The sequence below is a fragment of the Kogia breviceps genome, chromosome 14 (assembly GCF_026419965.1).
Source record: "Kogia breviceps isolate mKogBre1 chromosome 14, mKogBre1 haplotype 1, whole genome shotgun sequence".
In the NCBI taxonomy this organism is placed as follows: Eukaryota; Metazoa; Chordata; class Mammalia; order Artiodactyla; family Physeteridae; genus Kogia; species Kogia breviceps.
The window spans coordinates 50,730,683-50,757,780 of record NC_081323.1 but is presented as its reverse complement, the minus strand read 5'-3'; the positions used below and the strand labels follow the sequence as shown (position 1 = coordinate 50,757,780).

Sequence of the window (27,098 nt, the reverse complement as noted above, 5' to 3'; positions counted from 1 at the left end):
CCCTCCAGGGTCTTTGTTAAGTACACGTGTTCTGGTGAGGGTGTAAACAAGTGTGTGAGACAGTAGGAAGGACACATTCAATGATTTCTAAACAGTGTGGGTTAAAAGGTCCAAGGTTGCAGAGAGCCCAGAGGCAGCCTCCCCAACTTTTAAGATCATGGTTAGGAGACCTACTCCCTTATACAAAAAGATGCTACTCTGTTCTTCCATGCCTTTATTGGTGACAGCAATGGACAACAACAATGCCAGGCATAGCAAGATACCCTGGCCCAGCACCTGGGGTGGCAAGCAGGCACTGCAGGGCCACTGGCACATTCAGCCCCAGCATAAGATCCACTCTACCCAGGCCATGTCCCCGAATGGGCAGGAGGCCATCTGTCCAGTTTGTATGTATGGATCAGCCTGTCTGAGTGTCTGGGACGCTGCCTGCAGGGTGCCCCTGTCCTTGGCACGTGGTAGGGGCTGGTGTGAATACAGCGTGGCATCCCCCGGTGGATGGCCAGGCCCTGGTGCTGACCATGGGGGACAGGGCTGGGGACTGGAGGAGGCAGGGGGCCAGGCACAAAGTTCACTCCAGGGCTACATCCTACAAAAGAACCAGCCATTATCAGAGTGGGCTTCTGGCCAGGGTGAGCCCAGCTCTGCCTTAAGGCAGTTCTGGTCCTCCAGGGTGAATTTCTCTGGGCTTCAATTTCCATTTGCAAAATGGCAATACTACGTCCCCTACTTCCAAGTCAGGAAACTGTGACAATCAATGAGCTAATTAATGAGTCTACAGATGCTGTTCCAGACTCAGCTGTGATTGAACCCAAGCCTGGGGGGGCACAAAGGCTACCCAACTCCTCTCAGCCCACCTGGACACAGGAGGCTAGGATGGGGGAGGTTCAAGCAGATGTTGGAAAAGGTGTGCTGGGAGGTTGTAGAGGCACCTACCTAAGTGGGGTGGCATCGAGCAGTCTTCTGTTGGATTAAAATTGAAGAATTCATGGGGTGGGAAGGGCTGGCCTGGGAAAAAAGGGGGATCCTGGGGCAAGGGTGGAAACAGAGGAGGTGGGGAGGGCTGAGGAAGAGGGTAGGGAAAATGCATGGGAAGGGGTAAGGAAGAGGGTGGGGGAAAGGCCAGCTGCTCCCCGAAGTCTGGGGGCTGCCCCTGGCGCCCCTGGCTCCCCTGGAGGAGATGATCCGGCTCTGGCCAGTCCTCAATCCACGGGTCTAGGAATGGGATGGTTGTTTTAGGTAGGCCTGGGGAGCCAGGCTGCCCTGAACTCTGGCTGGCTGTCCACACTTCTAAACCTCTACTCCCTCTTCTTGGAGAACACAGCACCCTCTACTGCCTACCCAGGTTTCCTCATCCCCTCTCATTTCAGGCCAAGCCCAAGCTGCGCTCTTTCTTCCCTGCCTATCTCAATAGTCAGTGGATTTGCCTTTGTTCTGACCTCATGCTCCCTCCAGTGTCCTCCCTCTGTTGCCCAGCTCCTGTATCTTTAGTTTTTTCCTCTCCCAGCTCCTCACCACAGACCAATAAATAAGCTTAGTAAACCTTCTCTCTTAAAAACAAAGATCCTGTCACTTCCTTCTCCCAGTAGGCCCCTGGGAGTACTTTCACATTTCCTCCCACAAAGAGTATTTTACCCAGGTGCCATTCTCTCATCAACTGCTCACTACCTCTTTTAACCCTACTCTACTCCTTCAACACTTATCCTAGGAAATGTAACCACTTCCTCACTTCCTGACAAGTCACGTGGCCAATAGCCTCTGTCCTCCCTGAAAGTGACTCTACCCTTGTCTCCTTTTGTTCCCTCCATCAGCCCCTCTTCCCTTCCAACTCCAAAACATGGCTATTGTTTTGCTCCTTCCGTCGCTGTTCACATTCATGCCCTCAGCTGCCATCTCCCTGCTGGGCACCACTGACTACAAATCTACTCAACATCTTCATAGTACCTCAAAATGACCTGCCCTAACCAAACTCACCAACTCTTCCTCCCACCCAACTCTTCCCTTTGACGTTCCTATTTCTGTGGCTCCAAACTGGATTCAGAAGACCTGAGCCACGACAAACTAGCCTTACAACCTTTAGAGGAACCCTTCCTTTGTTGGGGATCAGTTCTCCAACTGATTTAGATGAGATTTAGTTCTCACCTAAAAAAACAAAGAAATTGGACCATTACATAATCAAGGTCCTAATTCACTTCCCTGATGCTCCAACTCCAGGCTAAAAGTGACATTCTTGACCTCTCTGTGCCCTCACATCCTTTAATGCTACTACAGCTTTCTAACAGGTCTTGTGTCTCCAATTCAATAAACACTATCCTGTAAGTACTATGTACACAGCAATTGTCCTAGACAAGTGGCTTAAAGGGATGAGTTGTCAACAAGTGAAGCAGGAACCTAAGCCTTGGAGGACACGATCCAGGGCAGAAGAAGACATGGAACAATCACCCACGATGTTCCCTTTATAAGCAGGCAGGAACTGAGGGGGTGACAGCATCAGCCAAGGGGCTTCATTGTTTCTGCCACACTGCCTGGATTACCTTTCCTCTGTTTCTGCCTTTCCACCCCCCACATCTACTCCTATCTAAAAGTATTCCCATTCCTTTCCCATTTATCTGTAGCATAAGGGTCTCTAACATGCTGCCTTATGTGCTCAATGCTCTTTCACATACACATAAGTGACCACACGGCTAGACCATACAGAAACCCAGCGGAAGGATGGAGCACTCAGGATCCACAACGGTCCTTCAAGGGGCCTCTACTCCCCTTGAGGATCTCTGTCCTGTTGTTTATGAGCCCTATGCTCTGATGGCCCTCTTTGCATCACTACCGTCCCCACTTGTGGTAGGGCTCACCATGGGGACAGTCACGCTTTGGCAGCTCCACACCCCAGGCATCAGCCACGTGGGTCAGAAGCAAGTGTGAGAGGTGGCGGTGGGCATGCTGGTCCCAGTGGACACCGTCCCGGTGACGGTGCTGTACTGCATGCCGGAAATGAAAGTGGAGGTCCAAGACATCGAAGCAGTGGTCCCCAGCCAGTGTAGCGCTGTAGAAGTTCCCTTCAACCACATCCCGCCGCAGAGAGCCCGCCAGGGGCTGGAGCTGAGTGAGAAAGTGCAGCATCTAAGAGCCACAGAATGAAGCAGATTCGGGAGGAAGGGTCCTCTATCTACCAGTCAGCTGCCCCGTTCTCTATCCTAAGGGGCTCTGGTCACTTGCCTCAGGCAGAAGGAAACCCCCAGTGACACGCTCTCCTAGGGGCATTGCCATGTTCCACACCAGCAGGCAGGAGTCTGGCAACACCTGGTCCATGCGCATGAACACCCGCTCCAGGTTCTCTCGGTAGCTCTCCATCGAGCAGCGGCCATACCTGTTGGGTAGCACAAAGGGTGGGCAAGAGCACAGGGGTGGGTGGCCTCTGAGCCATACCTCCACCCTCGGTTTCCCTCTCCCCCCGCCCCAACCTGGAGAGATCCCAGAGGCAGGAGTTGATGATCACCAGGTCCGGGGCAGGCCCATATGTCAGCTCCTCCAGGACTCCCTCGAGGTACTCGGAGTAAACGCGGGTGAGGAAGTAGAAGCGTACAAGGTGGTGGCCAGAACCCGAGCAGAACTGGCGGACCTCCCGGTACTGTGTCCCGTTGTGCAGCTCACCCAGCTGACCCCCAGCCACCAGCTGGTCCTGTTCAAAGCTCAGCTCCCCCTGCCCCCCACCCCCAGCTGGTCAGACCCATGCCAGGGAGGAGGACCCTACCAGGCCGGAGTCTATGCCCACCCACCACTGGCACGGCCACCAAGCTTCCCTCACCTTGGCTTTCAGCTGGGCGGCTGTGAGCAGTGAGTCTTTCTGGAGCAGAAGCACCAGGTCTTTGTACACAGCCCGCTGGACTGCAGGGAGACAGAGATTCTGCGGCTGCGGCAGACCGCACTCCACCCCAGCTCCTTCCAAATCCAGGCCTCCCATCTTCCCAGGGCTGGGGTTGCCCAACACCACCTTTGTGGAGTGTTGACTTAGAGACAGAAGAGAAGGTGAGGTTACAAAGTCCTGGCACTACCTCTGTTCCTTCTAGCTGTACATCACTCCTCAACTCAGTATATAGTGACCCAAGATCACCTGGCAGAAATAAGGCAGCCAAGTCACCCAAGGGACAGCACAATCCACCGCTTCCATGAGGGACATTGTGGGTGGCTGTCAGGAAGAAAAATGCTGAGGGGTGAAAAGGATGGGGCGAAAAGCTTGACAGGCTACATCTGTCAGGACACCTGTGAAGGCGTTAGGGAAATAAAAAGAGAAAACCTACTGGACTGGAACAGACTAGGTATCAGGAAGGAGATTTGAGATGGAGACAAAGGGTCCAGATGCAGAAAGCCAGGCTGCAGGTGTGGGACCGGGAAGTGTGATTCTAGAAGGGCACTCACTTGAGTCCCCCAAGATGACCACGAACTTGTTGTGTAGCAGCTGCTGGACTTCAGAGGCCTGGAAATGGACCATGGTGCTTCCCAGCGGGCGGCGCGGCTTCTCGTTCTCCAGACAGAAGACCATGCCGCCGCCAACAACGACAGGCTGCAGGGAGAGGCCACTAAGCCGCGCGAGGGCGGGAACTCAGGACAGGTTGGCTCCAGGGCCCACACGGAATAAACGAGACCCGCGGCGGCCCCCTCCGGGCTGCTCTGGGCTACAGGGGCCAGGTGGCGGCAGCAGAGTCGGGCCCATGGTGGTGCCGGTCTCCATTACACTTGGCACAGGAGGCAGGAGGTCGCCAGGCCAGCTGGGGTCCAGGACACCGAGGCGCTTCCCGTGCGATGCAGCCCTGCGCCCCGCCACGTGCCCGCCGCCACCCCGCGCATGCGCGCGCTCGCTCGCGCCAATTACCGAGTCCCGGGGCTCCGCGCCGTTCACCCGCGACCCGGGCAGACCCGCACACCGCGCGCCACTCCCGCAGCGGGCTCCGGGCCTGGCCTCATGTTCCCGCGCCCGAAGAGGCCGGTCGCTTCAGCACAGCCTCTTCCCCGCAGAGCCCGTGCGTCCCGGTTAGCGGTCGGTGCGCAGCCCGACGCCCAGCACTCTCCATGCGTGAGTCGCGGAGGCCCGACAGCGCCTGGGCCCTCCCCGCCCCGGGCTGCGACACTCACAACTCCCACTTCCGGTCACCCATGTCCTGCTCTGCCCGACCCCCCAACGCCCGAGGGGACAGGAAGGCAGCAGGGGTGGCCGCCGTGGGGAGCAGGAGTCAGGGCCGGGCCCACCCGGGCGTGGGAGGGGGCGCGGCGGCGGCCAAGTACAGCCGCCCACAGCGGTGACGGCTGGGGCCGCGGCCTCGCCACGTGACCTGGGCGGGCGGAAGCGGAAGTGCCTGCCTGGAGCCCGCTCTAGGTTGGTGTCCGCTCGGCGCTGGCCGGCTGCCGCCTGCACCAGCCATGGACTGCTACACCGCGAACTGGAACCCGCTTGGGGACTCTGCCTTTTACCGGTGAGCTGCCCCGCCCTGCCTCCCACAGTCTAGCTTATCCCGCTCGCCCGCCGGCTCGAGTCTCTCAGCGGAGCCGGAGGCGCGCGTCGCGGTCTCTACGGCGCTGGGGTCCGCCCCTCGCCGGCTCTCCCGCGGCGTCTACCACTTAACACACAGCCACCTAGGGCCGGGCCTTCCCCTTCTCCGGAGAAGGAAACTGAGGCAACCGTAGTGGTCACACAGGTAGCGGCACAGCCCAACTGAAGCCCAGGGCTGTCAGCCTCTGGAAGGATGCTCAGATCACGTTGAGGGTCGCCGCCCACGGGCGACAGTGAGTGCTCGGTCTCTTGCCGGGAAGAGCTAATGAAGTCAGACCAGGGGTGCTCCTACGGGGGCCGGCTTGCATGGCGGGCGGGGTAACAGTGCTGACCAAGGCTGGGAGAAGGAGGCGAATCGCCACTAGATCCAGAGGCAGCGCGAGTGAGGACCCCCTGATAGGGGCAGCCCTCTCATGGGAGTCGTGGAGTCCTAAACCGCTGATCTTTCTAAAGTGTAGAGTGATCACATCATTACCCTAATTAGGATTTTTTTTCAGTGGCTTCCCTTCTTTGAAAAACAAAGTACAAACTCCTTCTCGTGTTATATTTATAAACCGGCCTTATTTGTCTCTTCAACTTCGACTTCAACTTCTTCTTCAACTCCTACCCAAATCTGTGTTCCAGTTGCACAGAACAGGATCCCAACACATCGTGACGTTTCAGGGCTCCCTATGTTTGCACCAGCCTGCAGTTCCTTCTGCGAGCACTGCCATTTCCCTCTTTACTTCACTGGAGAATTCTTACTCATCCTTCAGGACTTAATTTAAGGTTTCTTTCTGAAACCTTCCCTGGTCTAATCCCAATAGACTTGACTTTCAGCTGACTTTCCTTTGGGTCTCACAAGACCCAGTGCTAAGGTCTGTTATGTATGGCACAATAGGGCAATGTTTGTATAGGTTTCTTCTGCTAAACCAAATTCCTTGAGGGCTGAGAGCATTTCTTGCATCTCTTTATCTCCAGTGCATATGTAGAACAGTGCCTGGTATGTAGTGGTTGCCTAATAAAGTTAAAAAAAATACTTTAGTGATTGCAACTAAAGATCACAAAGGCATCGCGTTGGGGTCTTTTTTTTTTTTTTTTTTTTTTTTTTGTGATATGCGGGCCTCTCACTGTTGTGGCCTCTCCCGTTGCGGAGCATAGGCTCCGGACGCGCAGGCTCAGCGGCCATGGCCCACGGGCCCAGCCGCTCCGCGGCATGTGAGATCTTCCCGGACCGGGGCACGAACCCGTGTCCCCTGCATCGGCAGGCGGATTCTCAACCACTGCGCCACCAGGGAAGCCCTGGGGTCTTATTTCAATAGAAGACAACTGTTAATGCTAGTGAAACTATATACCATTGTTATTTACGTGTTAAAACTTTTCATTGTAATCTTTAATACACAAAATGTCAGCCCTTAACACTTCTGAGGTGGACAAATGCCTTGATGCAATTTTTAGAGATCTGTTGCATTTGTTGTTTATTTCTGATTCTTATAAATGTGCCTGTACAATGTGAGAAAGATTGCAAAAATTTAGCTGAAAATCAGGGAAGTCGGTAGGAAATAACAGTGATTTAAACTTTTTATGGAGAAGGGTTGTCAGTTGACATAGGTAGCATGTAATTTAGTGTTTATAACACAGCATATACTTTTAAAAATATTAACTTCCGGCTTCCCTGGTGGCACAGTGGTTAAGAATCTGCCTGCCAATGCAGGGGACATGGGTTCGAGCCCTGGCCCGGGAAGATCCCACATGCCGCGGAGCAGCTAGGCCCGTGCGCCACAACTACTGAAGCCCGCGCGCCACAACTACTGAAGCCCGCACGCCTGCAGCCCGTGCTCTGCAGTGGGAGAGGCCACTGCAATGAGAGGCCTGCACACCGCAGTGAGGAGTGGCCCCCGCTCGCTGCAACTAGAGAAAAGACTGCGCGCAGCAACGAAGACCCAATGCGGCAATCAATCAATAAAAAATTAATCTGTATTACTTTTGAAAATATATGTTGCCTACACAGGCTTATTAAATAGAGTACTGAAAATGGTGACCTCATTGCCATAGAACTCCTGGTTATCATATGAAGTCTTAGCTTTGTTTATACACCAGTAAAATTTTACTTTTTTTTTTTTTTGCTCTGTTGGGTCATTGCTGTATGCGGACTTTCTCTAGTTGCGGTGAGCTGAGGCTACTTTCGTTGTGGTGCCTGGGCTTCTCACTGCAGTGGCTGGCAGAGCCTGTTGTGGAGCACAGGTTCTAGGCGTGTGGGCTTCAGTAGTTGTGGCTCGTGGGCTCTAGAGTGCAGGCTCAGTAGTTGTGGCACACAGGCTTTGTTGCTCCATGGCATGTGGGATATTCCCGGACCAGGGCTCGAACCCTTGTCTCCTGCGTTGGCAGGCGGATTCTTAACCACTGGGCCACTAGGGATATCCCCCAATAAAGTTTTAAATGAGTATAAATGTTGAGTACATGCCACAGAAATGATCTGTGTGGCTAGCCTACCCTTACCTGTGCTGTACCACTAGAAAGGAGTAGAGGCATAAGCCTTGCTGCAGACGATGTGTTACTCTTGGTAGTGGGTGTTGAGCCCTTCTATGTACTAGACACCATGCTAAGTACTATGTGTACTAAATTGTCTAAGTCTCACAGCCCCATGAGGTAGGTATCATTATTTTAACCCCATCTTACTGATGAGGAAACTAAGGCACAGAGAAGTTAGGTGACCAGGTTACACAGATAGTGGAGCCAGGATTTGAGCCCGGTCTTCTTCTAGAACCTATGTTAAAGCATAGGGTTTTTGTTTTTAAGTAGGAAAATAAAATAAGTGTTTTAATTTCTCTACCAGAGTAGAAAATATTTTGGGTGCAGGTACTAGGTTTTATTTGTATTTGTGCATAACCTTATGCCAGGACTTAATACATGTTCAAATAAGTGAATGAATGATAAACAGGTGGCGGACATTTCAAGTCCTATCTACAGGATGGGATTCTTTTGCATTGGAAATAGTGTTCTGGAAAAATCACTAATTTGGGAGGGCAAGGAGAGGTAATGGTGATTAGTTCTTATGAGGCTCCAGAATTTTAACCGTTTTTATTCTAAAAACCCAGTTTGGGATAATACCATTAAATAATTTTGCCCAACCCTTTGCCAGGCTGAATGTATATTGGGCCAATAAAAAGACATGGGCCCTTTCTGCCCTCAGAACTTATAGCCAGCAGGGAGACATTTGATAACTACTAATGACTCTGTATTTGTTTGATCATAAACAGTGAGGTTAAGGAGAGTGTAGGGTCCTCAGAAAGCATATAACAGATTGGTAAGTCAGAGGAAAAGAAGACTTTCTGAAGGAAACAATACCCTATCCAGAAGATGAGTAGACCTAGGTGCAGGGAGTGGGATCCAAGAAGAGCATATACAAAGGTCCTGAAACGAGAGAGACAGGGACACTCCCAGTGACCTAAATAGAGAGACCCAATGTGGCTGGAGTGCCACAGACAAGGGGACAGGATAAGAGACCACTTTATTTGAAGACCAGTGGGAAGCCTAAATGAAAGGATTGATGTGATTGGACTTGGGGGGTGTGTGTGTGTGTGTGTGTGTGTGTGTGTGTGTGTGTGTGTGTGTGTGTGTGTGTGTTTTAAGTTCCTCCTGGAGGCAATGGGGGGACAAGTTGGAAGGGGCAAGCAAGGATGGAGACTGGTTAGGAGGTTGGTGGAATAGACCAAGGAGAAGTTGATGGTGGTGAGCACTGGAGATGGAGAGAAGGGGACCAGTTGGAGAGATATTAAGGGGGTAAAATTGAAGGACATTGTGATGAGTTGCATTTGGTAGGGAGGTGGAAGAGCAACAAATCGAGGATGACTTGGATTTTTGGCTTAACATAATGAGAAAGGAAGAGTGAGTTTGGTGGGGAAAAGGGTGAGCTTGGTTTTGAACACAGTGTTTCAGGTACTGTATTTTTTATTTTTTTAATAAATTTATTTTTATTTATTTATGTATTTTTATTTTTGGTTGCGTTGGATGTTTGTTGCTGCACATGGGCCCTGTAGCTGTGGCGAGTGGGGGCCACTCTTCGCTGCAGTGTGCAGGCTTCCCATTGTGGTGGCTTCTCTTGCTGCAGAGCACTGGCTCTAGGTGCGGGGGCTTCAGTAGTTGTGGCTCGTGGGCTCCAGAGTGCAGGCTCAGCAGCTGCAGTGCACGGGCTTAGTTGCTCTGCGGCATGTGGTATCCTCCCAGACCGGGGCTTGAACCCGTGTCCCCTGCATTGGCAGGCAGACTCCCAACCACTGCACCACCAGGGAAGCGCTTAGAAACATCCTTTATGGTGAAGGAGACTGAAGATAGATTTCATACTTGTGGAACTCTTCGTAGAAGAGAGGTTGACTATTTTAGTAGGTTTTATGGCTTTGTACATTTGTCTGTTTTGCACATATAAACATGAACATTAAAAAAAACTGTGGTTAAATACACATAATATAAAATTTACTATCTTATTCATTATAAAGTACAAACCAGGAGTGTTAAGTATATTCACATTGTGCAATCAATCTCCAGAACTTTTTCATCTTGCAAAGCTGAATCTCTATACCCATTAAATGATAACTCCTCATTCTCCCCTTCCCCCAGCCCTGGCAACTACCATTCTACTTTCTGTCTCTGAATTTGACTACTCTAGATAGCTCATACAAGTGAAATCATACACTATTTGCTTTCTTGTGACTGGCTTATTTCATTTAGCATACTGTCCTCAAGGTTCCTCCATGCTGTAGAATGTATCAGAATTACCTTCCTTTTTAAGGCTGAATAATATTCTATTGTATGTATATACCACATTTTATTTATGCATTCATCTGTCAATGGACACTTGGGTTACTTCCACCTCGTGGCTATTGTGGATAATGCTGCTATAAACAATGGTGTACAAATATCTCTTCGAGACCCTGTTTTCACCCAGAAGTGGAATTTCCGGATCATATGGTAATTCTGTGTTTAATATTTTGAGGAATTATCCTACTGTTTTCCATGGCAGCTGCACCATTTTTACGTTTCCAGCACAAGGATACTTTAGTAGTATTTATTTTTAAGGCAGGCTGGAGTCAAGGGATTTCGGGGGTGATTGTGGTCTCTCTTCAGGGCCTGGGGATTTTGGAACTGATGGATTATTCCCCAAGGCTAGACCTGATGCACTTCTTCCTCCACAGTGGTCTGATAGCTCAGCCTGGACAGGCTGGAGATCATCTATTTTCACACAAGCTCTTCTCTTACTGCAGTGGACCGTGCTTTTCCAGCAGTTCAGCTGCACTGCAGCAGAGATTTTGTCATTTTTCCCGGAGGGGGCTGGAATTGAGACTACCATACCTGCTAGATTTAGTGATTTTCTGGTATTAGACCCAGGGTCCATTTACTGCTGCTCTGGGGATTTCCACTTCCAGGACCTGCAGGTAGAGGAGAAATATGTAGCTGACCTTCCTCACTGAAGATATGGCCTAGTGTCACAGAGTCCTCACCTCTAGACTTTTCTGAGATGCTGCTCTCAGTCTGTCCATCCACGCCCCAGGCCAACCTTGAGGCATAGCTTGAGTCACTCACTGTCCCTGAGAAGCCTTCTTTACCTTGAAGGTTTGAGGAGGTGGCCCATGCTTTGCTGCTCTTCGCTCCCTGACCCTTACTCCTGTATCCGTACGCTTCTTTCCCACCCCAGTCTGTGTCGATGCTTACCTCCTGGACTGCAGCCGAAGCCTCCTTGGGTCCCTCTTGCCAATCACTGACTTCACCTTGTGCTTCCCAGAGAGCTGGAAGTTATTGCCTAGAAGAGTGTAGGGTTCCCCTGACAAAATCTGCCTGTTGTGTTGCCAGCCTGCTGAGGAGATGTGCCCCATCTCCCTGCCTTCTCAGGAACCATGCGCTGTCCATCCACCCTCCTGCCACCACAGGTTTCTCCAGCTGTTGTTGCACAGGACCCCTTGCATCAAGGTCACCCGAGATGCTGGCTGCATGCAGCTTCCTAGGCCAGATCTACTCCATTATCTCTGGGTTGGGTCCTGGGAATTTGATCTGTATTTTAACAAGCAGCCAGGTGTTTCTTTGCTGCAGGAAAATTTGAAGACCTCTACATTGTTTACCACTATCCTTACCCCCAAGGGCTCCCTTTCAGACCTCAACCTCTATATTCAAATCTCCCCATCCTAACAAAAAATAAACTTCCCTATTCAAAAAATAAACAAGTCCCTCCTCCTCACCTCGCCAAAGGTCTGAAAACTGCCACGTATACTTGCTTCCATTTTCTCTCTTCCCACCAATCACTCACTATGGTCTGACCACCCTCTTCTCAGTGACATCCTGTTACTGCACTGGATACAGCTCAGGCCTCATTTGAGCTTGACTGCCTGGGGCATTGGATAGAGGTGACCTCCCTTTTTTCTTGGAATTGTATTTAACTTTTTACAGTGAAAAAATTTAAATGTCCAACAGAGTAGGAATAGTAGAGTGAATACCCATAGCTATTGTTTAGGCTTAAAAATTATTATCGTGTTGTAATACATTTGCTTCAACTACTTGTAAGTTTAAAAGAATTTAAGAAAAAGTTCAAATATACATAAATGTTCTAAAAGTAGTGTAGTGGACATCCACGTGCTCATCACCCAGCTTCAACAAGTGTCAGCACTTTGCCATTCACTTTTCATCTACCCGCCCCCCCATCCTTCAACACACACACACTTTTGGGGACCATTTAAAAACAATCTCCAGACATCTTTCCAATCAGATATATCGTCTGCTATATTTTAAAGTAAATTATAGTCACACCTTAAATGTGTATTACTTTGAAAAAAAAGACAGTTTTCTATAAAACTATAGTGTTATTTCATACCAAACAAAATGAACATTTAATATCATCTAACAACCAGTCCTTCTTCAGACTTCTCCATTTGTCTTCAAAATGTCTTTTTATAACTGGTTTGTTCAAATTGAGACCCAAATAAGAATTATTCATTTGCTTACCCCCCCACCCCACCCCTGCACTGCGTGGCTTGTGGGGATCTTAGTTCCCTGACCGGGGATGGAACCTGGGCCCCCACAGTGAAAGTGCTGGGTCCTAACCACTGGACCACCCTGCTTATCTCTCTTAATTTAAGTCTCTTGTAAACTTGAACATTATCATCCTTACTCTCACCTCTACCCTTTGTTTTCTTGACATTGACTTGTTTTAGAGACCTAGTCGCTTTCTGGATTTGTCCCCTTGCTTCCTTGTGGTGCCTTTGAACATTTTTCTGTATCATAGCCTGTATTTCCTGAAACTGTGTGTTAGATCTAAAGGCTTGATCAGATTCAGGTTGACATTTTTGGCAGAAACACCTTGTAGGTGATTTGTGTGTGGTGTTTATCTGGAGGCATCATTGTATGGGGTTGTCTGCTACAAGAGAAGTTAGTTTGGAGGCTGATGGCCACATCCTCACCCGTTTTCCCCCTTGTGACAAGCAAGTGGTCTGTGGAATGTGACACAGTTAATAACACTATGATTCTAATTAGGAGACAAACCATACAGTGATTAAATAGGGGAAGTTTAGTGTAAAGAACTATTAAACTGTGATAACAAAGTAACTATAAGATAAAATAAAACTGTCCTTTCCTAGGGCTGAGGAGAAAGGAAGGACAAGTTGTGGGGGGGGAATGCCTTCCCCAAGCTGGGGTTCCTACCTCGCTGGGGAAGGTATAGTTGCAGCCCACTGGATGGTGGGGGAGTTGCTGGTTTGTCTGGGCCAGCTGGTCCACAGTTACTGGACAAGCAGGAAGCAGCCATCCTGGGCACAGATAGGGCACAGGTGAGCCATAGCTGGTGGTCAGGTTCATGGACTTGCACAGGGAGCACCAGTATGAGCAGGAGACCTGGAGCATGCAGTGTCTTGTGGGGAGAGCCACGGGAAAGTGGGTGCCAGGCCAGGCCAAGGCTATGAGGTCACCAAGGGATTGTGTGTTCTGGGCGCACGGTTGGGGCAGAGTATCACCAGATGTCCTCATACCCACACTGCTGACTGACCTTGCAGCTGCTGGAAACAGCCAGAGACCCCCCTCCTCCTACAATATCCCTTTACTACAGGGCCCTCTACTGAGAAAGCTTAACATCTAGCTCTTTGTGGAGCATGTATTGAAGGATGAATTTGCAGCTGGGAGGCAATAATTTGATAACTGGCACAGTCCATTCTTTGGCTGATCAGCTTCCACAAGTGCCCTCTATACTTCAACTCCCTCACAACAACAAAACAACTCTATATTTCTGCTTAACAAGATACCATTCTTCTTACAAGTAAACTTCTTTATCCCAAAGTGAGAAGGCATACAGTCTTAACAGTCATTGTATCATAGTTACTCCTTAAATTGAATTACAGTCCCACTGAATATTGTTACCTAAAAATTGAATTTTAAAGTTAACCTCTAACAATTTGTGTATAAAATAAAAGTGGGAAGGAGAGAAGATAATGGCTGGTATATGTATATATATATATGTATAAAAACACATGCATACAACAAACACAGAGAAAATACACAAAGTGGCTATAGTTTTCATTTCTATAACTGGTCACAAGATCATAGTTAATATCTATGGCTTCCTTTTTCAACTGCCCATCCCATATTTCCCTTGCTCTCAGCCAGAACCTTCACTGCTCTGCTCTTTACATAGTGAAGTGACCCAAACCTCAGTCATTCTGCTTTTTTTGGCTGCTGAGGTTTTTCATTAACCTTTTTTGTTAGACACGGAAGTACTAAGAGGTGCCCCAGAGGATCCCCTGGGTTTCAGACATAGACCTCCTTGCCTCCATTGTGTAGCAGCAACTTGATTTCCCGTAGGCCATCAGGATAATCACTTCAGCCAGTAAATTAACCCCATTTTCTCAGCTGTTGTTTCAGTGGCATAAGGAGCCCCAAATGTCAAGGTAGCACTCTTTTTTAAATATATATAAATTTATTTATTTATCTATCTTTTGGCTGTGTTGGTTCTTCGTTGCTGCACGCAGACTTTCTCTAGTTGGGGCGAGTGGGGGCTACTCTTCGTTGCAGTGCCTGGGCTTCTTATTGTGGTGGCTTCTCTTGTTGCGGAGCACGGGCTCTAGGCGCGCGGGCTTCAGTAGTTGTGGCACTCAGGCTCAGTAGTTGTGGCACATGGGCTTAGTTGCTCCACGGCATGTGGGATCTTCCCGGACCAGAGCTCGAACCCGTGTCCCCTGCATTGGCAGGCAGATTCTTAACCACTGCGCCATCAGGGAAGTCCCCAAGGTAGCACTCTTATCTTCTAATTCAGTGAATCCATTGTTGTGTCCCCTGGTGGAAACATTCTCCCCTTGGAGACTAAGCTCTCTAAACCAATAGGTCTCAAAGTTAGTGAAACTGGAAGCAATATTTTAATGAGAGTCATTAGGTATAATAGTGAGAGGAGCCACTCCCACTTCCACTCTTTGATTCCAGGTCCCCCGTATTCTGACTGTGGAGGAGATAATACCATGTAATGGTCTCTGATGCAAAGCATACGCTTGCATCCTGTAAGACAGGGCCCCATACTTTTAGGATACTGTCTCCCAATTGGTGCTTTAACTGACTCCTCAGTACATTTAGACCAGCCACTTCTGGGTAATGGGATATAAGGTAAGACTAGTTGATTCCATGGACCTGAGCCCACTGCTGCACTTCTTTTGCTGTGCAGTGAAGTCCTTGATTAGTTGCGAGGCTTTGCAGAATGCTACAACGGTAGATGAGACATTCTGTTTATTTATTTATTTATTTATTTATTTTGCTTGTGCTGCATTTTAGTTGCGGCATGTGGGCTCTTAGTTGCATTATGAGGATTCTTAGTTGTGGCATGCACACGGAATCTAGTTCCCCGACCAGGGATCGATCCTGGGCCCCCTGCATTGGGAGCATGGAGTCTTACACACTGGACCACCAAGGAAGTACTATGGTACATGAGACATCCTGTAAGTCCACGATGGTAGGTGCTAGCAAAGGCATTACAGGTAAAGAAGACAAATCCACATCCAGAATATGTATTCCAGTGAGGACAAATCTTTGCCTCCTCCATGATGGAAGAGGTCCAGTGTAATCGACTTGCAGACTGCTCCCCCTGGGAATGGTGCCATACTGGGACCATGTATTGGTCTCTGCTCTTGGCCGATTAACCACTCAGCAGTAATGTTAGCCAGGTCAGCCTTGGAGAGGGAGGCTCCCAAGACATCTACTTCAAGTGAGAGCATAACAGGGTTTTCAAGTAGAGGAAGGCTAGTCTCCTTGGAGACAGGAGGGCAAGCTACTTCCACTGGTGAGGAAGACTCAGAATGACTTGGGGGCTCAAGATTGTCAGTTTCATCTGGGTCTAACCATTATCTCCCTTCCAACTTTCAGGATTCCTTTCTTTTCTAATTAGTGCCCTAACTTTCACATGTGCTTGAGAATTTAACTGTCATTGTTTAACAGCCCATACAATTAAACTCTGTCTTTGATTTTCAGCAGTAGCAGCTGTATGACTACAAGAAATAAGAGATTCTTTTAGGCTGTTACAGAAGCTTTCTGCTTCTCAGACCATGACTGCAGCTGAAAGTTAATGGATCTAACCTTGTCATTTTCTCTTTGTAAATGTTCAAGTGCACTCAAAATAACCCATCCATACCACAGCCTTTATAATCATCGTTATTGCCATACAGTCAAGCACGTGTTTGACTTGGCATTTCACTACACTGAACTACAGGTTTGGTTAATTGTGATGCTGCTGCATGCAGTGGGTTACTAGCATCCGTTTTGCATTGTCAGGGAACATGGCACTGCACCCAAGCCCAAGCACATGACCAAACCGGTCCTCAAATCCCATCTTTAGGGGTCTGTCTCCTGGGGCCACTCCCTGCACCAATTAGTCTGGGTCCAGTCAGGAGATGTAAACCAGGCAAGTTTAATAAATGTAAGGAATTATTAAGCTGTCATAAAGAGTAACTATAAGATGTGAGAAATTTTTATATGGTAGCCTAGGTCTAAGGGAGAGTACTCAAGAAACGACAAACTTGGAAGGAGGGACCTTCCCCAGGCTGGGGTTCATTTCAGACTTCAGAAAATACAGTTGCAGCCCACTGGATGGCAGTGAAGTTTACTGGTTTCCCTGGGCCAGAGCTGGTCCACAGTTGCTTGGCCAGCAAGAAGCAACCCTCTGGGGTTCAGCGGGTAGGGGGCACAGGTGAGCTGCAACTGGGGGTCAGTGGTGTGGGCGTGCAAAGGGAGTTGGGGAGCTGATGCGGGCAGCCTGGAGCACTTAGTGTCTGTAAGGCAAGCCACAACCAGTGATTGGGTGCATTGTTGTGCAAAGGGGGGTAGTGGAAACAAGGCTACAGGCAGGGCAGCCAGTGGCCAGGTATCTTGTCATGCAGAGGGAGCAGGGCCTGGTGTAGGCAGGAGTCCAAGAATGCCATGTCTGTCCAGGGAGCCAGTCTGGGCAAGCCTTGGAGGTTGCTGCATGGCTGGTCAGAGCACCACCAGATGTCCTCACACCCTGGCTGCTGGGTGACTGCCCTGCTGGAAGCAGCAGGAGAAGCCTCTTCCTCATGCAGTGTTCCTCCAGCACCCTCTACTGAGGAGGCTCAACATCAGGCTCACTGTGAAGGAGAAATTCTTAAAAGAATACTGTCTGTTATCACAAAACACATACGGAAGAGTGAATTTGGAGCTGTGTATCAGTGAGTTGATAACTGGCATGCTAGGTCTGTTTGGATATCTATCTTCCCATCAGATTTCATCTAAGGATTTTAGTAACAAAAGGTCAAAAGAAATGCACATGGGGTTGAAAAATTCAAATAATACAAAAGTATATAGCCTACAAATTGTCAGTCTCCCTGTTCCCCTCCCCCATTTACCACCCTCTCCAGAGGTAACCACTGTCTCTCCACGCTGGCTCAGTGTGGAGGCCTGTGAAAATTCTTCTATGTATTTACACACATACATGTGATTATATGTAAATATACTTGTAAAAATATGTGCTCAGTTTTTTATTGTGTAAGTGGATTCATATGGTTCATACTGTACTGCAGCTTGCCTTTTTTTTTATACTTAACAATATATCTTAGAGGCCACTTCATGTCAACATACCCAGTCACTTTGTTAATAGGCACATAATAGTCCCCAAAATGGGCATAAGTAGTTTATTTAACCAGTCTCATTTTAATGGGCATTTAAGGAGGTTTTTCCAGGATTTTTAAAAACTATTTTAAACAATGCTGCAGTGAATTCATACCCTTGTGTACTTGTGCAAGTAGTTAGTTTCATAGGATAGACTCTTGGAAGGAAATTGCTAAGTTAGAGTGCGTACACATTTAAAACTCAGATACATAAGTGCTTCATTCTCTTCCATAAAGGTTGAACCATTTTACACTCCCACCAATATGTAGGAAAGTGTTCATTTTTCCACATCTTCAACAATATTCCATGTTATTTATTAACCTCTTAATTTTTTGCCATTCAGATGGCCAGAACATAAAAATTTTTTTTTTTTTTTTTTTTTTTTTTTTTTGCGGTATGCGGGCCTCTCACTATTGTGGCCTCTCCCGCTGGGGAACACAGGCTCTGGACGCGCAGGCTCCCCGGCCATGGCTCATGTGCCCAGCCGCTCTGCGGCATGTGGGATCTTCCCGGACCGGGGCACGAACCCGTGTCCCCTGCATCGGCAGGTGGACTCTCAACCACTGCGCCACCAGGGAAGCCCCATAAAAATAATTTTTTAATTCATATTTACCTAGTCATTAAGTATGTCTATTCATATCCTTTGACTATTTTTCTATTGTGTTGTCTCTACTGATTTGTAAAGGAGCTCTTTACATGTTCTCCATGATAACCCTTTGTTAAAAATGTTACAGATTTTTTCACAATAGTCAGTTGACTTTTATGTATTAATGTTTAACATACATATGTTAAGTTTTATGTGATAAAATCTATCAGTCTTTTCCTTTGTAATTTCTGGGTTTTGTGTCTTACTCTGAAAGACTTTTCCATAGTTCACATTATGAAAATATTAGCTTACATTTTTCTCAAGTTTTTTATGTTTCATTTTAAAATATTTTCACATAGTTTTGATATAGCCCTTGACCATTTTTGTTTTACTTTTATTTTCATTTTTTTTACAATTAATTAGAGCTTTTTTAAAAAGTATTTTTGTTTTTATTTATATATTTTTGGCTGCATTGGGTCTCCGTTGCTGCACGTGGGCTTTCTCTAGTTGCAGCGAGCGGGGCTACTCTTCATTGTGGTACGCAGGCTTCTCATTGTGGTGGCTTCTCTTGTGGACCACAGGCTCTAGGCGCACGGGCTTCAGTAGTTGCAGCATGCAGACTCAGTAGTTGCGGCACGCAGGCTCAGTAGTTGCGGCACATGGGCTTGGTAGTTGTGGCACATGGGCTCAGTAGTTGTGGCTCGTAGGCTCTAGAGTGCAGGCTCAGTAGTTGTGGCGCATGGGCTTAATTACTCCGTGGTATGTGGGATCTTCCCGAACCAGGGATCGAATCCGTGTCCCCTGCATTGGCAGGTGGATTCTTAACCGCTGTGCCACTAGGGAAGTCCTTAACTTTAGTTTTTAAGTGTATTCAGTATCTGATATATATATATATATATATATATCTGTTTTCATATTTTCAAATGTTCTTAAAATATTATCCAGTATTTTCTCTCAGATTACCTTTTTTGCCCCCCCAGATGAACTGTAGAATTAGTTTGTGCTTCCCTACCCACCAAAAAATTGGGCTGATTTTTATTGGAATTCTCGTGCATTTATAGATCCTTTAGAATATTTCTTCATGTCTTCTATATCCTTGAGTAAACTGATTTGATTTTGCAAAAAATGTTTATTAGGTTTATTCTTTGGTATCATAGTTTTATTGCTATCAAGATTAGGATCTTTTTAAAAGTTATATTTCTAATTAGTTCTTGCTATGGTATAGAAAACTAATTGGTATAGAAAAAAATATTGATTTTTGTTGATCACTTACTGAACTCTTTCTTTCATTGTTCCATAGACTGCTTTGGATGTTCTAAGTAGACTTTCTCGTTATTCGTAAATAAATAGTAGCAATCTCATTCCTTCTTCAAAATGGAAGCCTCTGGGTTTTTTTTCTTAAATTATTTTGGCTAGAATGCCAAGAAGAATGTCAATAGAAAGAAATGATGGACATCTTCCTGATCTTTAAAGGGAAGTTTCCTGAAATGATACTAGCCGAAATACCCTCCTTTTTGAACATTGTCTTCTCTTGGTATCCTGGTGTAGTGTCCACTCCTTCTCTGTCCCCTTTTCCCCACCTCCAGCCTTCAAATGATGGCATGCCTCAAGCCTCCTACTCTTGTCTTCCCATGCAGCACGTCTCTTGGTGATCCGTGCATATCTCAGATTGCAGTCATCTCATGCCAATTTGCCAGTTTGTAATTTCAGTTACCTCCTGTGAGTCAAGCATTCATATATTGGCATCTGCAACCCAGGACTCTCCCTAGCTCTAGGCTTACTAAAGAGCTCCTCTTGGATTTCTTTCAGGCACTGCTCACTCAGTACCTCTAAAACTGAGTTCATTATCAACAGGCGTTGAGCTGGACCCCTGGGTATAAGGCCCATAACCAGATTCAGTGTTAAGAACCAGAAATAGAAGAAAGGCTGTCTATCCTGAGAGGCCCTCCTGGAAGGTCTTGTTTCCTGCTAATGCAGGCTCAAGCCAACCACCCCACCCTAGTCCCACCTCACTCTGTGCCCTGGATATTGGCCACACAGCCTGCCCTCCAAACACCCTCTGCTCCCTCACCTGCTATCCCTAAGCATGCATGTGGTCAGCTGGCGTAGCTGTTTCTAGTCATCACCCCCCTCCCTGCCCCTTGGGGGGGAACAGATGGAAGCATTAGGGGCTCCTCTGGGGCTCAGCCCATCTGGATACAGGGTCATAAGGAGTCTAATCTCTGTTTGTCACTGTGTGGACAGGAAATATGAGCTGTATAGCATGGACTGGGACCTGAAGGAGGAACTGAGGGACTGCCTGGTGGCCGCTGCGCCCTATGGGGGCCCCATTGGTAAGTCGCCCCGCTGGCACTGCATGCTCTGGGACCGCAGGATGAACTCAGAGTCATTGATTCTTGGGGTCCTTGCTGTTGGGTGGTCCTTGCTGGCATATGCTACCCACCCCCACTCCACCCTACTGAGATGCTTTTAATTCTGGTTCTCGAGAGGCCTGCCACACGTGGGGCAGGCCTAAGGAGCTAGTTCATAAGGCCTGCTTCGCATGGGGTGGGCCTGGGCAGCTAGGACAGAAGGTTTCTTCTCAAACCACAGCGCTACTGAGGAACCCCGGGAGGAAGGAAAAGCCTGCCAGCGCACGGCCAGTTCTCGAGATCTACTCGGCTTCTGGTATGCCTCTGGCCAGTCTGCTGGTGAGCACCCTGCCTGCCCTGCGGCTGGGGGCTGGACAGGGTTCTGCATCCCGAGGACAGCTTCCGGAACCTCCCTCTCCTCTGCAGTGGAAGAGTGGGCCCATGGTGTCCCTGGGCTGGTCAGCTGAGGAGGAGCTGCTCTGTGTGCAGGAAGACGGGGTCGTGCTGGTTTATGGGCTTCATGGTGACTTCCGGAGACACTTCAGCATGGGCAATGTAGGGGCCCCAGGGGGCTGGGGAAAAGGGATGGAGTCTGGGAATCTGTGGCTCCCTCACCCTACGGCCCCTCTCTCCAGGAGGTGCTCCAGAACCGGGTTCTAGATGCCCGGATCTTCCATACTGAGTTTGGTTCTGGGGTGGCCATCCTCACAGGGGCCCACCGCTTCACCCTCAGTGCCAACGTGGGCGACCTCAAACTCCGCCGGATGCCAGAGGTGCCAGGTAAGCCCTGACACCCCTGAGGCAGCATTCACTGCCCACGAATGTGCCTCCAGTCCATGGGACCATCAGAGGTAGAAACTGTGGGCTCTGGTCAGCCTGAGGTTGTCCTCTTCCCTGGCCGCAGGTCTGCAGAGTGCACCCTCATGCTGGACTACAATGTGCCAGGACCGAGTGGCACACATTCTTCTGGCTGTGGGACCTGATCTTTACCTCCTGGATCACGCAGCCTGCTCTGCAGTGGTGAGAGGCCTTGAGTGGGAGTGAACTGGTGGGACTGGGGGAGGCAGTGGGAGGCTCTGAGAAGTCAGTATCTTTGGTGTCCTCCCCGGCCCTGCCCCAGACACCCCCTGGCCTAGCCCCAGGAGTGAGCAGCTTCCTGCAGATGGCTGTCTCCTTCACCTACAGACACCTGGCGCTCTTCACAGACACTGGGTACATCTGGATGGGGACAGCGTCTCTCAAGGTGTGATCCTGGGACAACACAGGGGCACCATGCCTTGTCTAGGAAAGATCTGTTGGGGGTAGGGGAAGGGGTTTTGAACCGGACTGGTGACTGCTGAGACAGGGCCATGACATTCCCTGCACCCTTTCAGGAGAAGCTGTGTGAGTTCAACTGCAACATCCGGGCTCCCCCGAAGCAGATGGTCTGGTGAGGATGAGGGTGCTATCCTGGGGGTAGAAGTGGACATAACCTTGTCTCCTGGGACATATTGGTTCATCCTGTCTACTGACCAAGCCAAGTGGAGCTTGAATCTTGTCTTCTCTACCAGTGCATATTTGAGGGGCCAGTCCCCTGTGGGCCCCGGATACCCCTGGGAGTTGACAGCACAGGATGAGAGGGAAGCAGACAGGTCAGCCAGAGGAATGAGATAAGCGGCAGCAAGCCTGTGCAGGGTTGTCCCAAGGCAAAGTGATATAAGCAGCCATGTGGGAGACATGGCTGTGGACCAGGCATCCTGTGTGTCCGTGTGTGTGTGTGTGTGTGTGTGTGTGTGGTGCTGTCCACAGGTGCAGCCGTCCTCGCAGCAAGGAGAGAGCCGTTGTGGTAGCCTGGGAGAGGCGGCTAATGGTGGTGGGCGATGCACCTGAGGGCATCCAGTATCCTTGGAGGGCTGCTGGGGGTGAGGAGGGGGAAGGAGGGTTGCCTGCCCTGCACCATCTCTGGGTGCTCTTAGGAACCTTGACCAAGCTCAGGTTCGTGCTGGATGAGGACTCCTACCTGGTGCCGGAGCTGGATGGGGTCCGCATCTTCTCCCGCAGTACCCATGAGTTCTTGCACGAGGTTCCAGGTAAGGCCCTCATAAGAGCGCCAGGTGACCCAGGGCAGGGGCTTCTTGGCACCACAGCTGCCCTGGGCCAGTGCCCCAGAGTAGGATCAGGGTACTGAGGTAGGGCTGAGGGTTTCCTGACCCCCTTTCCCACTTAACAATTTCCTTCCAGTGGCCAGTGAGGAGATCTTTAAAATTGCCTCAATGGCCCCCGGAGCACTACTGTTGGAGGCCCAGAAGGAATATGAGGTAAAGCCTTGGGCTTCTCCTTGGACCCCAGGATGCTGTCCTTCCCCTTCCCCTAATTGGCGCAGCCCATGCCCCTGCAGCCAAGTGCTGCCTGTCAAGACAGGGGTCCAGGCAGGACATTGGGCTGGGCTGGGCTAGAGAGAGCTGGCTCAGGTGGATTGAAGGGACATGGTGTCCTTCGTGTGGTGATAGGGAGGGGCAGGGAACCCCCAGTCTAGGCACAAGTCAGGGCTCTATTGAGAGGTCTCAGGGCCCTCACAGGCAACTGTGGGCTGATATGGGGGGGTGTGTGGGCACCTTGTGGGGAGGACTGAGTGGGCTGAGGGGATTTGGGGTCTGGCCTCTGCAGCCTTCCAAACCAGCCCATTTGAACCACAGCCCAGAGGGGTTGGGGGCCAGACATGGAGGTGTTCTTGGTCATGATGCACTGTCCCTGGCACCATCCCCCCTCACCAGAAAGAGAGCCAGAAGGCGGATGAATACCTGCGGGAGATCCAGGAGCTGGGGCAGCTGCCCCAGGCCGTGCAGCAGTGCATCGAGGCCGCGGGACATGAGCACTGGCCGGACATGCAGAAGAGTCTGCTCAGGGTTGGGCTGGATGGCAGGGCTGGAGGGAGGGGGTGCTGGACAGGGGTGGGTTGGCAGAAAGGGAAGCTCTCTATTGCCCTCTGGCTCTTTTCAGGCGGCCTCCTTTGGAAAGTGTTTCCTGGACAGATTTCCACCCGACAGCTTTGTGCGCATGTGTCAGGACCTTCGTGTACTCAATGCCATTCGGGATTATCATATCGGGATTCCCCTCACCTATAGCCAGTATCCCCAAGTGTGCTGACAGGGTGTTTACTTCCAGGGGTGGAAGGGCAAGGGGATGGAGATGCCTCGTGAATGTCCTTGGCAAATAGGACTTATCTCCCAGCCAGATCCTTAACCAAATAAAATACAGATACAAGCAGCTCACCATCCAGGTGCTGCTGGACAGGTACAGCAAGCCCAAGGGTGCTGGGAGGAGGGCTGTAAGTGGGTGGGCATTACAGCCCCTGGTGTGCTCTTGTGGTCACTGCTCCTGATTCATTTCCTTGGGATCTGGGAGGCTGGAGTTACAGGCTGGGACCACTCTGCCCTCTTTCTTCTTCTTTTTTTTTTTTTCTGCCCTCTTTCTACCCCACTTTATCCCTTGCGCCCTTCACCTCCCTTGTCTGCCAGGCTTGTGTTGCGGAGGCTTTACCCCCTTGCCATTCAGATATGTGAGTACCTGCGGCTTCCTGAAGTGCAGGGTGTCAGCAGAATCCTGGCCCACTGGGCCTGCTACAAGGTGAGGATATAGGACAGAGTTCAAGGGCATTTAGGGGCTTACAGGCCCTGGTGAGTTGTAGGAAATAAGTGTAGAGCTGAAAGGGTGGGTCCTGATCAAGGCAGTGGGGGTGGGGGTTAAGGGATGAGAGCCAGGTTTGTGTGACACCCCCTTCCCTCTGCAGGTACAACAGAAGGACGTGTCTGACGAGGATGTTGCTCGAGCCATTAACCAGAAGCTGGGGGACACACCTGGTGTCTCTTACTCTGACATTGCTGCACGAGCCTATGGCTGTGGCCGCACGGAGCTGGCCATCAAGGTGTGGGCGCCTAGCCCTCCCTGGATGCTCTGATGTGGGTGTTAGAGGTCCCCAGGGCCAGCTCCTTCTCTCTGTGCCTTCCTCCCCACCCCACAGCTGCTGGAATATGAGCCACGCTCTGGGGAACAGGTTCCCCTTCTCCTAAAGATGAAGAGGAGCAAACTGGCACTAAGCAAGGCCATCGAGAGTGGGGATACTGACCTGGGTGAGCAGGATTTGGGTGAAGACAAGGCTGGGGACCCTGGGCTGAGCAAGGGGCTGGGCTGGACCCGCATCCCACCTTATTGTTCCATAGTGTTCACGGTGCTGCTGCATCTGAAGAATGAGCTGAACCGAGGAGACTTTTTCATGACACTTCGGAACCAGCCCATGGCCTTAAGTTTGTACCGACAGGTGTGTGCAGGGGAACAGCGTGGGGTGGAGCCTCCTGAGCCCTTGAGTTGGCTTTGCTGACGGCCCGCCTGCTGTGGCCCCAGTTCTGTAAGCATCAAGAGCTAGAGACGCTGAAGGACCTTTACAATCAGGATGACAACCACCAGGAGCTGGGCAGCTTCCACATCCGAGCCAGCTACGCTGCAGAGGAGGTCTGAGGGCCGCAGGGCGGGTGGGGCCCACGGACTGGGCCATTGGTCTGGCTCTTTCTCCAGGAGTGTAGGCCTTGAATGCGGCACATACCCCATTTGGTCCTCACTGGAGGGAGAGCTTGAGAAGACATGAGGCCAGGCTGGGGATTGGTCCCAGAGGAGCTGGTCTTCCCATTAGGGACAGCAGAGCCGTGCGCCGAGCGGCCAAGGCTGGGAGTGGCAACCCTGGGCACAGGGATGGGGGAGAAAACCATAGCCTGGATGGGAGGGCCGAGGTCCTTTGTGCCATGAACTCAAGTGTCCCTTCTTGCCCTTGCAGCGTATTGAGGGGCGAGTCGCAGCTCTGCAGACGGCAGCCGATGCATTCTACAAGGCCAAGAATGAGTTTGCAGCCAAGGTTTGTCCCGTTATTCTCTAACAACCTCCTCTCCCCCCCTCCCGGTCTTCTCTCCTTGTCCCTCTCATCCCTGTCCTGCCTTATTCCTGTCCCCAGGCCACAGAGGATCAAATGCGGCTCCTACGGCTGCAGCGACGCCTAGAAGATGAGCTGGGGGGCCGGTTCTTAGACCTGTCTCTACATGACACAGTCACCACCCTCATCCTCAGCGGCCAAAACAAGCGCGCGGAGCAGCTGGCACGTGACTTCCGCATCCCTGACAAGAGGTGGGTGAGGGCCCGGTGTGCCTATAGCTCCCAGGACCCCCTGTCCCTCCTGCAACACCTCCATGCCCAACTTTCCCACAGGCTCTGGTGGCTGAAGCTGACCGCCCTGGCAGATCTGGAAGACTGGGAGGAGCTAGAGAAGTTTTCTAAGAGCAAGAAATCACCCATCGGCTACCTGGTGAGATGGGGCCCTCCCTCTACCCCACCTCCAGTGAGGTAGTACTGGGGAGATGGCCAGGCTCAGACAGTCTGTTCACACATCTGTTCAGCTCTCCCGCAGAGCTAGTGGGAGCTTCCTGGGCCAGGCACATGGGAGGATGGGCCTGAGTCTGCCTGCAAATGTTGGGGGGAGGGAGAATGAGCTGCTTTCCCCAAGGAGGGCCACAAGGAACACCACGTGCCTGAAGGAAAGTCCTGTTTGCGAGGGAGGGACACAGGGAGGGCACATACGCGAGGCAGTGGAGGATGTTGAGGGGTTTGTTTTCTGTGGCAGGCGGTTCAGAGGTGTGGTGGGTCGGTGGGATAAGGGCAGCCATGAGAGAAAACTCAGGCCCTGGGAGGGCAGGAAGGTGCCTGCTGTGAGTGGGTAGCAGTGGATGGTGGAGTGGACACATGGAAATAATTGGTCTCAAAGCTCTAACAGATATTTGTGGTAGGTTGTTTCTGCCCAGAGAATGTTGAGATCACAACTGTTATATGTGTATGTCGGGTGGGAATGGGGGGGGGGGTTATACAGACTGAAGGGTATATAAAATACATTGGGATAATAAATCCAGTGGGCTTTGCTCATAAGAGAGAGAACAGGAGGGCTCTGCCTTATCTTCCCTCTCCACCCTCTCCCTCTCCTAAGCCCTTTGTGGAAATCTGCATGAAGCAACACAACAAATATGAAGCCAAAAAGTATGCTTCCCGCGTGGGTCCCGAGCAGAAGGTCAAGGCCTTGCTTCTTGTTGGGTGCGTCTGCTGAGACCCCTAAGGGTGCTGGGTGGCTGAGCCAGTGGGCTGATGAGAGGCATGGTTTGTGCCCTTGGGCAGCGCAATACCATCTCCCCTCCTGCTGAAACTCCAGGGACGTGGCTCAGGCTGCAGACGTTGCCATCGAGCACCGGAATGAGGCAGAGATGAGCCTCGTATTGTCCCACTGCACCGGAGCCACAGATGGGGCCACGGCTGACAAGATTCAGCGGGCCCGGGCTCAAGCCCAGAAGAAGTGAGGGGCCTACCTGCTCATCTCCGCAAGCCCTGGGCCTGGCAGAAGTGTCACTGCTCATCTAGCTCTTACCCCAGAGCAAAGCCCGAAGAGCTGGGGTGAGAACCACGGTTCTGGTTGTAAATAAAGTCGAAACATTTTAGAGCA

The 27,098-nt window shown here is 50.3% G+C and overlaps 2 protein-coding genes across 4 annotated transcripts; one reads left to right on the top strand and one right to left on the bottom strand.

Annotated features, from left to right (window-relative positions):
* Window positions 1-199: 199 nt before the first annotated feature.
* PCED1A (PC-esterase domain containing 1A) lies at window positions 200-5,347 on the bottom strand. 2 transcript variants are annotated; one of them, XM_059037714.2, is made up of 8 exons: window positions 4,865-5,347; window positions 4,411-4,555; window positions 3,800-3,879; window positions 3,456-3,694; window positions 3,211-3,361; window positions 2,847-3,093; window positions 934-1,212; window positions 200-586 (listed from the first exon to the last, which is right to left on the bottom strand). In XM_059037714.2, exons 2-8 carry the CDS (start codon window positions 4,532-4,534, stop codon window positions 339-341), a joined length of 1,368 nt encoding a protein of 455 aa, XP_058893697.1. In that variant the 5' UTR covers window positions 4,535-4,555; window positions 4,865-5,347; the 3' UTR covers window positions 200-338. The 2 variants fall into 2 exon arrangements, with proteins under 2 accessions (XP_058893697.1, XP_066869175.1); XM_067013074.1 differs by having other exon boundaries at window positions 3,800-4,001; window positions 4,865-5,290.
* On the top strand, window positions 5,308-27,098 carry VPS16 (VPS16 core subunit of CORVET and HOPS complexes). Of its 2 annotated transcripts, none has more exons than XM_059037690.2 (24): window positions 5,308-5,462; window positions 20,484-20,572; window positions 20,832-20,929; window positions 21,017-21,145; window positions 21,226-21,370; window positions 21,495-21,610; window positions 21,711-21,833; window positions 21,964-22,019; window positions 22,379-22,468; window positions 22,565-22,659; window positions 22,811-22,887; window positions 23,344-23,475; window positions 23,570-23,697; window positions 23,828-23,863; window positions 24,088-24,196; window positions 24,360-24,494; window positions 24,591-24,699; window positions 24,790-24,887; window positions 24,971-25,078; window positions 25,398-25,475; window positions 25,572-25,741; window positions 25,823-25,919; window positions 26,592-26,695; window positions 26,811-27,098. In XM_059037690.2, exons 1-24 carry the CDS (start codon window positions 5,410-5,412, stop codon window positions 26,953-26,955), a joined length of 2,520 nt encoding a protein of 839 aa, XP_058893673.1. In that variant the 5' UTR covers window positions 5,308-5,409; the 3' UTR covers window positions 26,956-27,098. The 2 variants fall into 2 exon arrangements, with proteins under 2 accessions (XP_058893673.1, XP_066869174.1); XM_067013073.1 differs by having other exon boundaries at window positions 5,328-5,462; window positions 21,302-21,370.